Source organism: Triturus cristatus, chromosome 8, assembly GCF_964204655.1.
Source record: "Triturus cristatus chromosome 8, aTriCri1.1, whole genome shotgun sequence".
In the NCBI taxonomy this organism is placed as follows: domain Eukaryota; kingdom Metazoa; phylum Chordata; class Amphibia; order Caudata; family Salamandridae; genus Triturus; species Triturus cristatus.
The window spans coordinates 1,633,128,889-1,633,142,970 of record NC_140591.1 but is presented as its reverse complement, the minus strand read 5'-3'; the positions used below and the strand labels follow the sequence as shown (position 1 = coordinate 1,633,142,970).

General features: G+C 49.0%; 1 protein-coding gene across 1 annotated transcript in view; it reads right to left on the bottom strand.

Moving 5' to 3' along the window:
- Nucleotides 1-9,340: 9,340 nt before the first annotated feature.
- Nucleotides 9,341-14,082, bottom strand: part of LOC146808461 (transient receptor potential cation channel subfamily M member 2-like) — a 3,976,112-nt gene continuing 3,971,370 nt past the window's right edge. The window contains exon 34 of the mRNA XM_085623954.1: nt 9,341-9,466. Within this exon, the coding sequence (XP_085480080.1) occupies nt 9,341-9,466 (126 nt within the window). The remainder of the gene's footprint in view (nt 9,467-14,082) is intronic.

Below are 14,082 nucleotides of genomic sequence, written 5' to 3'. Positions count from 1 at the left end.
GACCCACCCACACAAGTGAGGTACCATTTTTCTCGGAAGACTTTGGGGAATGCGGGGTGGGTAGAATTTTGTGGATCCACGCAGATTCCAAAATTTTCCACCACAGAAACAAATTTTGAGGTTTGCAAGGGATTCTGGGTAACAGAACCTGGTGAGAAAAAGACAAGTCACCCCATCCTGGATTCCCCTGGGTGTCTAGTTTTGGAAAATATATAGCTTTGCTATGTTTCCCTAGGTGCCGGCTGCGCTAGGACCCAAAATCCTCAGGTAGGCACATTCCGAAAAAAAAGTCAGTGCCTAGTGGGCTTTATGCCGCCCTGGGGAGAGGGGAAATCAGGGGTTATTGCCCCGATATGCCCCAGAGGGGGGCAGAAAGACTGCGGCTATTCATTTGGGGGGTTGGGGTCATTGGGATGCCCATTCTGGTCAGCCCCCAACCTGCGTATAAAAAAGCAAGCATATTCGCTGGCGCATAGTGGACTTTCTGCCCCCCCAGATCAGGGGCTACTGCCCCCATCTGCCTCCTGGGAGGGGCAGAAAGACTGTGGCATCTTTTTTGGGGTGGATGGTGGCATTGGCATGTCAATTCTTGGCAGCCCCCACCCAGAAATATGGAGAAAAAAAATTCCCTGGCACTTAGTGGGCTTTCTACCCCTCAGAGGCAGATCAGGGGCTATTGCCCCCATGTGCCTCCTGGGGGGGTCATAAATTATTTTGGTTTTTTTTGGGGGGGTAGTGTGGGGGCATTTGCATGCCCATTCTGGGCAGCCCGCACCCGGGCCTATAAAAAAAATAATCCCTGGCATCTAGGGTGCTTTCTGTCCCCCCGGGGGGGGGCAGAAAGACTGGAATTTTGTGGAGGGGGAGGGTCGGGGGCATTGGCATGCCCATCTTGGGCAACCCCCACCCCTAAATTCATAGGGGGTAAAAAGAACTGGTGTCTAGTGGGCTTTCTGCACACCCGGGGAGGCAGATTGGGGGCTACTGTACTGATCTGCCACCCAAGGGCAAAAAGACTGTACCTTTGCGGCGGGGTGGGGCCATTGCCATGCCCATATTGGGCAGCACTCACCCCTAATTATAATTTAAAAACTAATCCCTGGTATCTAGTGGGCTTTCTGCCCCCCCAGGGGGCAGATTGGGGGCAACTGCTTAAAGGCTCATTTCAGTTTAGTTTTTTGTGAAATGACTTCAGCGCGACTGCGCGCTGATCGTCAGTTCACAGAAACGGCGGGGGGGGCCTCGGGAGCTGGGGAAGCATCATCATCATTTACTTTATTTCGACCACAAGATCATAAAAGTACAAACAGCATGATAAAAGTACACTTACAAAATGGTCAATACCAGATGAACCTTAGGAAAGATACAGATAAAATACAAAAATAAAAATTATAATCAATAAAATCAAGAAGCGGGCCATCAAATAGTCCAAATTGGGTGATCATATGTTGCTTCCATACTCTAAATTGCATGTTAATTTACCCACCATTTTACAGTATCATTCAAGGCAGATATTTGGACCTTTTCAGCCACAGCGCATACCAATATCTTGATAAACCAAAAGAACAAGTTACTTACCTTCGGTAGCGCTTTTTCTGGTGGATACAGTATCTGCCTGTGGATTCCTCACCTTGTGAATATCCCCTGCGCCAGCAACATTCGGAAACTTTTGTAGCCGTCTACGCTGATGAGGTCGAAGACGACGTCACAGAGACGAGGCTCCGCTCGTGACTCCGCTGACGTCACCGGCTCCATAAGAAGACCTCGTCGGCGTGATGACGTCAGTTCCGCCCTTTTTTCCGTGCGAGGTGATCGCAATGAGAAAAACCGTCTTGAAAGACAACAATCTCAAGGGACACTTGTGCAAGGGCTCGAAGGGAGAACCCATAAGATAAGTTAAGACAAGGTTTAAGTCCCATTGAGGCACAATAAAAGGAGTAGGAGGACACTTGTTTGTAAGGCCTTTCAGAAATCGTAAAACAACAGGCGATTTGAACAAAGACGGCTGATCCGGCAAGCAAAGGAAAGCCGACAAAGCCGATAAGTATCCCTTTACAGTGGTCACAGCAAAGCCTTGCTGAGCAAGAGAAAGGGCAAACTGCAGAATGTCAGACAAACGAGCCCTCAAAGGATCAATTGACTTCTCTCCACACCAGAGCACAAATTTAGACCACCTATAGGAATAGATAGATTTGGTGGAATGACGTCTGGCAGACAAAATTACATCTACCACATCCGGCGGGAGAGAGAAAGAATTCAGGTTGCCCCGTTCAATCTCCAGGCATAAGGGTGTAAGCTCTGGAGGAGGGGGTGTAGAACCTGCCCCTCCGACTGCGAGAGGAGGTCTGCCCTCAGAGGGAGACAGAGCGGAGGGCACGAGGAGAGGTGGAGAAGATCTGTGTACCACACCCTTCTTGGCCAATCCGGGGCGATCAATATGACTTGGGCCCGGTCTTGGCGAATCTTCCTCAGAACCCGAGGAATCAAGGGTATGGGAGGAAAAGCGTAAAGGAGATGTGAGTCCCATCTCAACTGAAACTCGTCCCCCAACGCTCCCTGCATCGGATACTGGAGGCTGCAGAATGACGGGCAGTGAGCGTTCTCGTGAGTGGCAAACAGGTCCACCCGAGGAGTTCCCCACATCCGAAAGACGTGACGAACCACCTCCGGATGAAGCCTCCACTCGTGATCGGCGGAGAACTGCCGACTGAGACTGTCTGCATGTACGTTTAGAACCCCGGCCAGATGATTTGCCATCAGACAAATCTGATGATCCTGAGCCCAGGACCAGAGACGAAGAGCCTCTCTGCAGAGACAATGAGACCCTACTCCTCCCTGCTTGTTGACATACCACATCGCGCTAGTGTTGTCCGTCAGGACTTGAACCGACTGACCGCGAAGGGAAGGGAGGAAGGCCTTGAGCGCCAAACATATCGCCCGCAATTCCAGAAGGTTGAAGTGAAGCAACCTTTCCTCTGGAGACCAAAGACCCTTGATCTCCAAATCCCCCAGATGAGCACCCCACCCTAAAGTGGATGCATCCGTTATTACTGTGGCCACCGATGGAGGTAGATGGAAAGGCTTTCTTGAGACAGATTGCCCACCACGCTCCACCAAGACAGATCCGTTGCAGCTTCTCTGGAGATCCTCACAGACTCCCTGAGATCCCCTTTGTGCTGATACCACTGCCTGCGGAGGCACCACTGGAGTGCCCTCATGTGCCAGCGTGCATGGTTGACCAGCAGAATACAGGAAGCAAACAGACCGAGCAGGCGAAGGACCTTCAGGACTGGAACGACCGCTCCATTGTAAAATAAAGGAATCAATTCCTGTATGTCGAGAAACCTCTGTGGAGGTGGGAATGCCCGACACACAGTAGTGTCCAGTACCGCACCTATGAAAAGGTTGCGCTGAGAGGACACCAGGTGAGATTTGGGCACGTTTATCGAGAAACCCAATTTGTACAACAGCTGAGTTGTATCCTGCAGATGATAAAGCACCTTCTCTGGCGACTCCGCTTTGATCAACCAGTCGTCCAGATAGGGGAAAACTGAAATCACTGACCTTCTGAGATGGGCTGCCACCACTGCCATCACCTTCGTGAAGACTCGAGGTGCAGTAGTAAGACCAAAGGGAAGGACCGCAAACTGATAATGCTGCGACCCTACCGTAAACCGGAGATACTTCCTGTGCGACTTCAGGATGGGGATGTGAAAATACGCATCCTGCAAGTCGATCGACACCATCCAGTCCTCCTGATTCAGCGTCTGAAGAACCTGCGCAAGGGTGAGCATCTTGAACTTCTCTTGCTTCAGATAAAGATTCAGGATCCTGAGGTCCAATATCGGACGCAATCTGCCGTCCTTTTTCGGAATCAGAAAATACCGGGAGTAGCATCTCTTACCCCACGCCTGCTCTGGAACCACCTCTATTGCACCTTTCTCTAGTAACTTCAGGACTTCCTCCTGTAGGAGAAGACGGTGGTTCTCTGAGCAAGCCCCTTGACAAGGTGGGTAATTTGGAGGAAATTCCCGAAAGGGATGGGCATACCATTTTTCTACAAGATCTAGAACCCAAAGGTCTGTAGTAACCGATTCCCAATCTTGTAGAAAATGGGTAAGCCGGCCCCCCACAGGAGCAACATGATCCAGAATGGTGGATCTAGGGCTGCTTTGCAGTGGTGGGAGGGGCTGAGGAAGAGGAGGAGGAGGAGAGCTGTCGGCCACGAGTGCGACCCCTGATTCTGCCTCTGTACCCCTTATACAGAGTACTCTGCTGCTGCTGTTGCCGCTGTGGCTGTCCATATGAACAAAAGGTAGACCTTCCGAATCCCCTGTACCTTTTGAAAGAGCCTCTTGGCTAAGTTTGAAGGCCCAAAGTTTTAGCCGTGGCCTTACTCTCCTTAAATCTTTCCAGCACAGCATCTGCTTTCTTGCCAAAAAGACCAGAGCCATCAAAAGTCCAAGAGCGTTGACTGGACATCAGGGGAAAATTCCGATGATTTCAGCCACACACCTCTCCTAGTGGCAACAGAGGATCCCATGACTCTTGCCACAGAGTCGGCAGTGTCCAATCCACTCTGGATCACCTGACGCGCCGCCGCCTGGGCATCCGAAAGGATCTCATTAAAACCAACCCTATCCTCCTCTGATAGTTTCGGGGCTAGTTGTTTAGCTGAGTCCATGAGACCATGTACATAACGTCCCAAGAGACAGGTAGCATTTGTTGATTTAAGAGCCATGCTGGCCGAAGAAAAGACCTTCTTGGCCGATCGATCCAGCTTTTTTGCTTCCCTAGCACTCGGGACCTGGGGAAATGAACCCGATGATTTCCTCGAACATGCAGCCTGAGCAACCAGACTCTCAGGAGACGGGTGAGATGTTAAAAATTCCAAATCTCCCGGAGCTGCCCGATACCTCCTGGCGACGACTTTTGAAACTGCAGGAGCAGAAAAGGGCTTACGCCACACCTCCATCACTGGTTCCAAGATGGCATCGTTAAAAGGAAGCAGAGGTTCAGAACAGCAGAAGGAGAGTGCAGAACTTCCGTTAAAATGTTCGGCTTGAACTCAGCAGACGGTAGCTGCAGATCTAAAAGTTCAGCCGCTTTTCTTATAATGGCATGGTATGGTGCCACATCCTTTGAGGGGACATCAGAAGGAGGAGAAATCTCCCATTCGGGTGACAAGTCCAGAACACTAGCCTCCTTCAACTCCTCAAAAACATCGTCCGACTCCATGAGTTCCCCTTCTTCTACCTCCTCCATAAGGTAATTTTACTCATCCAGAATCCTCTGAGCCTCCCTCCTAGATCTAATTCTCACTACTGGCGTCGGCAGCGCCGTGATCGAATCCGACGACATCGGTGCCGGCGTCGAATGTGGATCCACAGGAGCAGCCGGCGTTGAGCGAGGTCGAGTCGGCGCCGGTGAAGAAGGGAGCGGCATCGAAGTCCTTGGCGCCGGTAGATGTCAAGACGGCGTTGCCGGAAAAAATTGCATGAAGGAAGCCTGAGGATAGGCTTGAGGAACCCCCAAACTAAACGCCATAGGACCCATAGGACCCGAAAGTGCACCAGAGGGGTACATGGCTCTGGAGAAAACCCCATACATCGCATTAAGATAATGCGTGGGGTCCTGACCTGGTCCTGGGAACGCAGGATATTGTTCAGGTATCACCGGACTCGGGCCAACCGGCACCGACGGTGGAATCTGCGGGGCTGAAGGCTCACCCGGAACTGGAAGCTCCTCAATCGGAGCCGGGGACGGAGCCGGAGATGGAGCCGGCGTCGGAGATGGAGCCGGGGCCGGAGAATGTTCCAGTGAAGCCACAGGTGAAGACAGGCCAGCAGGTGAATCCGGAATGGGCGAGGGAGACACAAAGTCCTCACAGAATCGTGAGGGCGACGTTGATCTCGGAGCCGCATTCTTATCCGAGTGGCACCGAGAGGAATGCCTCCTCTTCTTCTTGTGGTTCCTGGATCTGGAAGCATGCCCCGAAGTCGACTTCGATGCCGACCTCAATCTCGACCTCGACCTTGACCTCGACCTCGATTTTCTCCGGCCTCTTTTCTTTTTCTTCATCCTCACGATGAAAAGCTTGGCTTCCCTCTCCTTGAGAGCCTTGGAACTCATCTTGCAGCAAGAACATACCACGACATCATGGTCCGATGATAGGCACCATACGCAATTGTCATGTGGATCCGTAATGGACATATGCTTCCCACATTCACGACAGGGTTTAAATCCTGACTTCTTTGTCGACATTTCTACCAGGGAAGACAAAGAGAAGCAGTAGAAAACAAAGTAACAGTAAAGCTACAGATAGAGATTCACGAAATCCGTTGGCATCGACGTCGCGGAAAAAAGGGAAGTGACGTCATCATGCCGACGAGGTCTTCTTATGGAGCCGGTGACGTCAGCGGAGTCGCGAGCGGAGCCGTGTCTCTGTGACGTCGTCTTCGACCTCATCGGTGGGGACTGCTACAAAAGTTTCTGAATGTTGCTGGCGCAGGGGATATTCACAAGGTGAGGAATCCACTGGCATATGTATCCATCAGAAACCACAACCCTGCTTGTTTCCGTGCTCAAAAGTCTAAGCACCTCCAAATAATGTCCGGTACCAACAATTTTACAGAGTGGAAAGATCCACTTGGCCCTCAATGATTTATACATTGGACAGAAAAATAGGAGGTGGGTAATGGACTCAGCGCTTTCATTGCAAGCAGGGCATTGATCATTGTTTACTTATATCCTTCCTCCATTTTTTACAAAATGTTTTAGGCAGGAGTGTTTTATAGCGGAACTGAAAAAACAGCTTCCGAGCCAAGGGAGGGACAATTTCATCCAGTTTATCCTTAAAACGAGGTACAGATTTGAAATTTAGAAAACAAGTAGCCAAACTACCATCAGCATCAAGTGCAGTTTGTAAGAGCGATGTTTCCCAAAACCTTTCCTTCAGCACGGATCTCGATATGGAATTCATACTTCCTGGGTCAAACCAAAACCCCATCATTCCTAGCCTCCCTAGGAGCACCTTAAGAGCTCTAAACCACGGAATTGATTTAGAAGAAGGTATTTTCATAAGCTCATAGAGTAGCTCCCGATAGGGGCAAAGTTCGTCTACGGTCCACAATCTGTACCAGAATATAAGGAGCTTATAGCTGATTTTGTAGGCCAGCTGTCTATGTGACAAATCATAACAAAGGGCCACTAATGGTGTGCTTACAGGCAGATCTGACAGGGATCTAAGAAAGCAATTTTCTATGGGTGAGAGAGGGTTAGTTGGACCTGTACCCCTTAGTTCTGCTCCGTAGAGTGTATCCCCCAATATTTTTATATTATAAATTTCAAGGGCTGGCGCTAGCTGCCTTGAAAAGGTATTTCTGTGTATTCTGGCCAAATTTGCAGTCTGATGTATGAGTTGGATCTTTACCTTTTCAATATGTTGATCCCACTTAACTGTTGGGGTTAAGCAAATGCCCAGATAGTTAAAGGAGTCGACGCGTTCTAGCTTGCTACTACCGGCAAGGACTTGTCATTTGTTTAATTGAGCCTTGCCCTTCCTAAAAATCATGTATTTAGTTTTGGTTTCATTCAACACCAGGCGGCGCTCATCACAAAACATAATACAATCATTTAAAAGGCTGCTGAAGACCTTGTGGAGTCTTTGCAATTAAAAGGGTGTCATCAGCGAAAAGCAGGGCTGGGACTCTTGTACTACCAACTTTCGGAGAGTCACACCCATCCCTATCTAGACACTTTATAACATCATTAATAAAAAGGATAAAAAGAGTGGGGGCAAGAACACAGCCCTGTCTCACACCACGCTCAACAGGGAAGGTACCTGTAACTTGGCTATTCCCTCCCCATCTCACATGTGCTGTGTTAAGTGTGTGGAGTCTAATTAGAATATCTAAGAGATTTTGTGGCATACCTAATTCCTTAAGGACCCTCCACAGTTTAGCCCGGGTGACTAAGTCAAACGCAGACCGCAGGTCTACAAAAGCTATGTAGAGTTTCCCTCCTTTAATATGCACTTCCTTCCAATATAGACATAACAAACGGAAGGTTTGGTCCAGGGGGCTAATTTTCGCTCGAAAACCTGCCTGGAGGTCACTCAAGACATCAGATTCTGCTATCCAATCCTGCAGCGGAGCTAATATCTGCTTGCAAAAGATCTTTTGTAAGGAGTCGATAAGACTTATTGGCCTGTAGCTTGATGACTTTGATCTATCCCCTTTTTTGTAGATCGGGACGATCTCAGCATTTTTCCACGATGTGGGGATAGGGCTTCCTCTGAGGATTGAGTTCGATAGTACATTTGTCCGGCCCCAGAGAGCCACATCCTCCTTATATAGATCGTTTTGGATTCGATCAGGCCCAGGCGCACAAGCCAAGGTGCAGGAAGCAATTGCTACCTGGGTCTCCTCTAGCGTAATATAGAGGTCAGTTGAGTCCAGAGGCCCACTGGTCGAATTTTCGTCATGTCCCATGAGCACCTTATCCCAAGTTTCATATAGTGTGCCAAAGTGTGTTTCCCAGGCCTCCGGAAGCTCTTCCCCAGCTCCCGAGGCTTTGAAAAAGCAAAAGTTTTCGGATCCAGCCTGATGCCTGCAAATTCAAAGGTAAGGTATCTGCAGCTAGATGTTTCCAATAGATTGTTTACCCAATGCGAGGAAGGTTTAAGAACTGTGGCATTGCTGTTAATCATACAAACATTCGGTATAGAGGAGTTTAGTTTTTTCTCAGTACTAACTGCTACAGTATAGACTTCTATTGGGCAACAAGCAATATGGACCCTCAGGATAGGCTGATAGTCATGAGGCAGTAAGAATCTTCATCAACAGTGTTTTGAATAGTAGAGATTATAGACATCAACACCTACTAGTGTTCTTTGCATAAAATGAGAATTTTAATAACTTGGGTATGACTATGGGCCTGTTGCCACATTGGAGGACTCCATCTCTAAGACCACTGCCCAGTGTACACTGGATAACTCCAACTCTACGACCACAGCCCAGTGTAAACTGGATGACTTCATCTCTAAGGCAATGTCCCGGTGTATACTGGAGGACTCCATCTCAAAGCCAAGGTCCAGTGTACACTGGAGGACTCCATCTCTAAGCCCACAGCCCAGTGTACACTGGAGGACTACATCTTTAAGACCATGGCCCAGTGCACACTGGAGGACTCCATCTCTAAGACCATGGCCCAGTGCACACTGGAGGACTCTATCTCTAAGACCATGCTCCGGTGTACACTGGTAGACCTTGAAGAGTTGCTGGATAAATATAAAGCTGAAGTCCTTCCCAGTGTAAGCCTCTTCTGAAGCATTATTAGTTCAGTAGTGTGCATCGACATTGTCTGCCACTTGCTGCAGGATAACATTCATGTTAGCGTAGAGGGCAATCTTCTCGCCGATAATCTGCCAGTGGATGGAATCAGTGGATTCGAGGTCAGGAAGATTCTGCAAGACAGAGAAAGAACTTAACAGTGGAGCACAGGACCCCTCCTCCTGTCCAGAACACACTTTCAACATTATGCCAATTTCCACAAGGTGTTAAAAAACCACTTATAGCAGCCATTTCACAGTACAAAATTAACTGAATCAAACAAGGGTTTCATGGTAGTAACAGTCAAGCTCCATCCATGGAACATACTCGGTGTTCACTCCACTTAATAAATCTTTGGTGCAATCAAGAACAGCCTGAACCCTACTTTTAAATAAATACATAAGTTTACTGTCTCATTTTTTGTTAAATAACTTAAATACATTCCTAAACAGTCATCCAGAATCAGATTTATAGCTACAGGCTGTACACATGAGGTTGACAAAAATAATTTATGGGCTCGATTCACAGAATTAACTTAAGACAAAATCCTAAACTTACTACTTTTGGTATTCACAGAAGGCATTTAGTTGTAGTAAATTCCTTACTTTTGAATTCCCCAGGCGTCATGATGGATCCAGAAACCTTTGGGTGAGCAGTAACCATTGTGCACGCTGTCGGGTGGCGCCATTCGGCGCCACCTGATCACATTAATGTAAGTAATGATGTCGTGGTCACCTATAAAGGTGCCACCCAGGCACGTGGACGTTGGTACTTTTCACTTTTCCACGCCAAAAGAGCAGAGCCCTGAAGTGACTGACTTGATTGTATGTTATAACCAGGGCCCTGAAAAAGGAACCAACCCTAGCCCTAACCAATAAGTCTGCAGAGCGGGGAGGCATGGGTGCGTCTATAAGGAATCTGCAGCTAGATATTGTTTCACCCAGATAATGCGTTACTAAAGGTAAGTAACTGGATCATCTGATCGAGACTTCTAGCTGTAGATTCCTTACCTTTGAATAGATACTCAAGCCATACCATCCTGGTGCTGGACTGTGGACAAATTGACTATACTAAGAAGTCCTGCAGGACCCAATGGGCCAAATGCCCTTCCCTGTGGTTGTCCAGGCAGTAGTGTTTGGGAAACGTGTGCAAAGATGTCAACGTTGCTGTCTGGCAAATGTCCAGGACTGGCACATCCCAAGCCAACGCGGGGGTCGCAGCCTTCCCCAGAGCATCATGTAGAGAGGCTTGGATGACTATGCCTGCAACTCGCTCACCCTCCGGGCAGACGATATTGCCACTAGAAAGGCTGTCTTGATGGTATGCAGCCAGAGGGGACAATTAAGCAACGGCTTGAAAGGAGCACACATGAGAAATGTGAGGACCAAATTAAGGTCCCAATGAGGCATGACAAAGGGCGTAGATGGAAACATATGTACAAGCTCTTTTAAAAATCTATTTACAACAGGATATTTAAACAAACAGGATTGGTCTGGCAGCCGCAAGAAAGCGGACAGAACAGAAAGATAACCCTTCAGCGTACTCAATGCAGAGCCCTGCTGGGCAAGATTAAGAATGAAAAGAAAGATAGTTGATGCAGAAGCAGAAAGAGGGTCAATAGACGTTTCTATACAATATTTAAAAAAAATTGGCAATGGCAGGTGTACTTCATCTTTGTGGATGGCCGACTGGCCACCAATATAATCTCACATACTTCAGGAGGAAGGTCAAAAGCTATCAACTGTCGCCTCTCAAACTCCACGAATAAAGACACAGAGTAGACAGGATCAGTGGAGAACCCTTTCCTGCTGCTGCGATAGAAGATTCTCTCGAAGGGGCATCCTGAGCGGAGGATTGATGCTCATTTTCAGAAGCTCTGGATACCAGACTGTCCGTGCCCAGTGCAGAGCCACAAGAATGTCTTGTGACCGGTCGTTCTTGATCTTCTTGAGAACAATGGGTAAAAGTGGAATGGGCAGAAAGGCTTATAGCAGGCCTGAGCTCCACTCATGACAAAAGGCATCGCTGAGCGATATCCGTTTTGGAAACTCCAGCGTGCAGTATGGCTGATACTGCACCCTCTCTTCAGAGCCAACAGATCTAACTAAGGATCTCCCCAGTGCTGAATGACACCTTGCGCAACCTCACTGGAGACGCCATTGTGATCCGCTAGGCACCGACGACTGAGTTCGTCCGCCCTGGTGTTCAAAGAACCTGCCAGGTGTTTAACCACCAGGGTTATGCCCTGCTTTTCCAGCCATGTCCAGAGGTGCAGGGCCTCCTGACAAGGGGGCCATGACCCCACCCCTCCCTGCTTGTTGCAGTACCACATGGCGGTGGTGTTGTCCATGAACACCAGCACTAACGTTCCCTAGAAAGAGGGACTAAATGCTTTCAATGCCAAACAGATAGCTCAAAGCTCCAACAAATTTATGTGGAACCCCGACTCCGCTGGACGCAAGTGTCCCCTGATCTCTATCTCTCCCAGATGGCAGCCCCATTCTACGAGTGACACATCTGTCACCACTGTGCAATCTGGTTTGGGAAGGGAGAAGGGTCTGCCTCTGACCCAAACGAGGTTCTTTTGCCACTACTGCAGGTCTTTTGCACTTCCCTTTGAGATCTGGACCAAATCGGAGAGATTCCCTTGATGCTACAGCCACTTGAACTTCAGGTCCCAGTGCAGAGCCCACGTACGCCATTTGGTGTCTTTCACCAATAGGATGCAGGAAGCCATGAGTCCCAGCAGCCTCAGAGTCATTCTCACCAAAATCCAGGATAGAGGCTGACACATCGGAACCATAACCTGAATATCCTGGACTCGATGCTCAGGAGGATAGGCTCGAAACTGCACTGTGTCCAGAACAGCTCCGATGTGTCAGGGGTGACTTCAGCACATTGATAGAGAACCCCAGCATATGCAGGAGGTCTGCAGTAGTCTGAAATTGGGAGACGAGGTCCTGGGGTGAAGATGCCTTCAACAGCCAGTTGCCGAGGTAGGGGAAGACCGAAATCCCTAACCTGCGCAGATGATCTGCAACCACAACCATCACCTTGCTGAACACCCAAGGTGCACTGGTAAGGCCAAAAGATAGCACAGTGAACTGAAAGTGCTTGCTGCATACCTTGACCCGCAGGTAACGTCTGTGGCCCGGCAGGATGGGGATATGATAATATGCATCCTGCAAGTCCAATACTACCAGCAGTCTCATTGGTTTAAGGCAGACAAGACCTGAGCCAAAGTGAGCATCTTGAACTTCTCGTTTTTGACGATGAGACTGACGGTCCGAAGATTCAAAATGGTCCGCAAACCTTTGTTCTACTTTGGAATCAGACAGTAGCAGGAATAGCAACCACTACCTACTTCTGAAACCAGGACCCTCTCCATAGCCCCCTTGGCCAGGAGAGCTGTAACTTACATTTGGAGTAAATTTAAATGATCCTCCGCCAGCCAATCTTTAATTGGCAGAATAGGAGGAGGAAAAGAAAGGGAAGACAGAGACTAGCCCTCCTGCGAGACCCACTTGTCTGATGTTATAGACCTCCAATGAAGGAGATAATGTTGGATTATCCCTCTAAGTAGCATGGTCATGCGGAGTCAGTGCTTGGAGGCAGTGGCTGCTGAGGGATGGATGGCAAGCGACTTATGGCTTCTACTCCAAAGTCGGAATGAACTGTCCCCAAGTCCTCGCACAACTTGGGAAGTATGTGTAGGATGGCAGCTGGGATACAGTTGGCATGGCTGGAAACCGCTTCCGTTGCAACAAAAGAGGCAAAAGCTAGACTCACCATGTGGTGTTACTGAAGCCCAAAGATCTGGCCGTAGCATGTGAATCCTTCAAGTGCTCCAAGGCCAGTTTCGCCTTCTCTCCAAAGAGACAAAATCGGTCAAAAGGCATGTCCATCAAATTAGCCTGGACATCGCATGAGAGGCCAAGTGTTCTTAACCAGGTGTGGTGCCATAAATCCACTGTTGATGAAACTGCTCTGCCCAGCGAGTCAGTCATGTCAAGGCCACACTTAATGGTGAATTCTGCTGCATTTCTCCTGCCCTTTACTGCCTAGGAGAGTATGGCCCGGGCCTCCTTCGGGACCTGTGGCAGCACTTGCACAACTGTCTCCCAAAGGGAGTGAAAGAAACGGCCCAATAAGCATGCGGTATTCCCAAACCGCAATGCCAGTCTGGGGGAAGAGAACATCTTCTTCTCAAGTGTTGCCAGCCTCTTGGATTCCATATCCGGAAGAACAGAAGGGAATGCACCATAAGAATTTGAAGCCTGCACCACCAAGCTCTCAGGGGTGAGCTGTTGGCTGAGGAACCTTGGGTCGCCCAAAGCCGGGCAATGGCGGCGTGCAATTGTCCTGTTCACAGGAGCCCCTGTGCTACACAGGAGCCCCTGTGCTAGGGTTGGACCACCTCCCTAGCAGAACATCAGGAAGTGCCTCATACCGGGCAACAGGGGTTCAAAGGTGGAAGCCCCAGGCTGAAGCACTTCAGTCAGGAGATTAGTTCTGACCTGCACTGACGGCAACTCCAGTCTAAGGACCTCAGCTGCCGTCCTTAACACCACTGCAAAAAGAACAGATGATGGACGGAATGCCGAATTAATAATTTACACTGAGTCATAGATCTGGGTTAAATCTATTGTTTTTTTGCATGCCACACTATTCCAGTTTGGACACAGCCATATGCAAATCAGTCCTGACTCTGCCCCACATGGGAACAGTCCAGCCCGAACTGCCAGGCCAG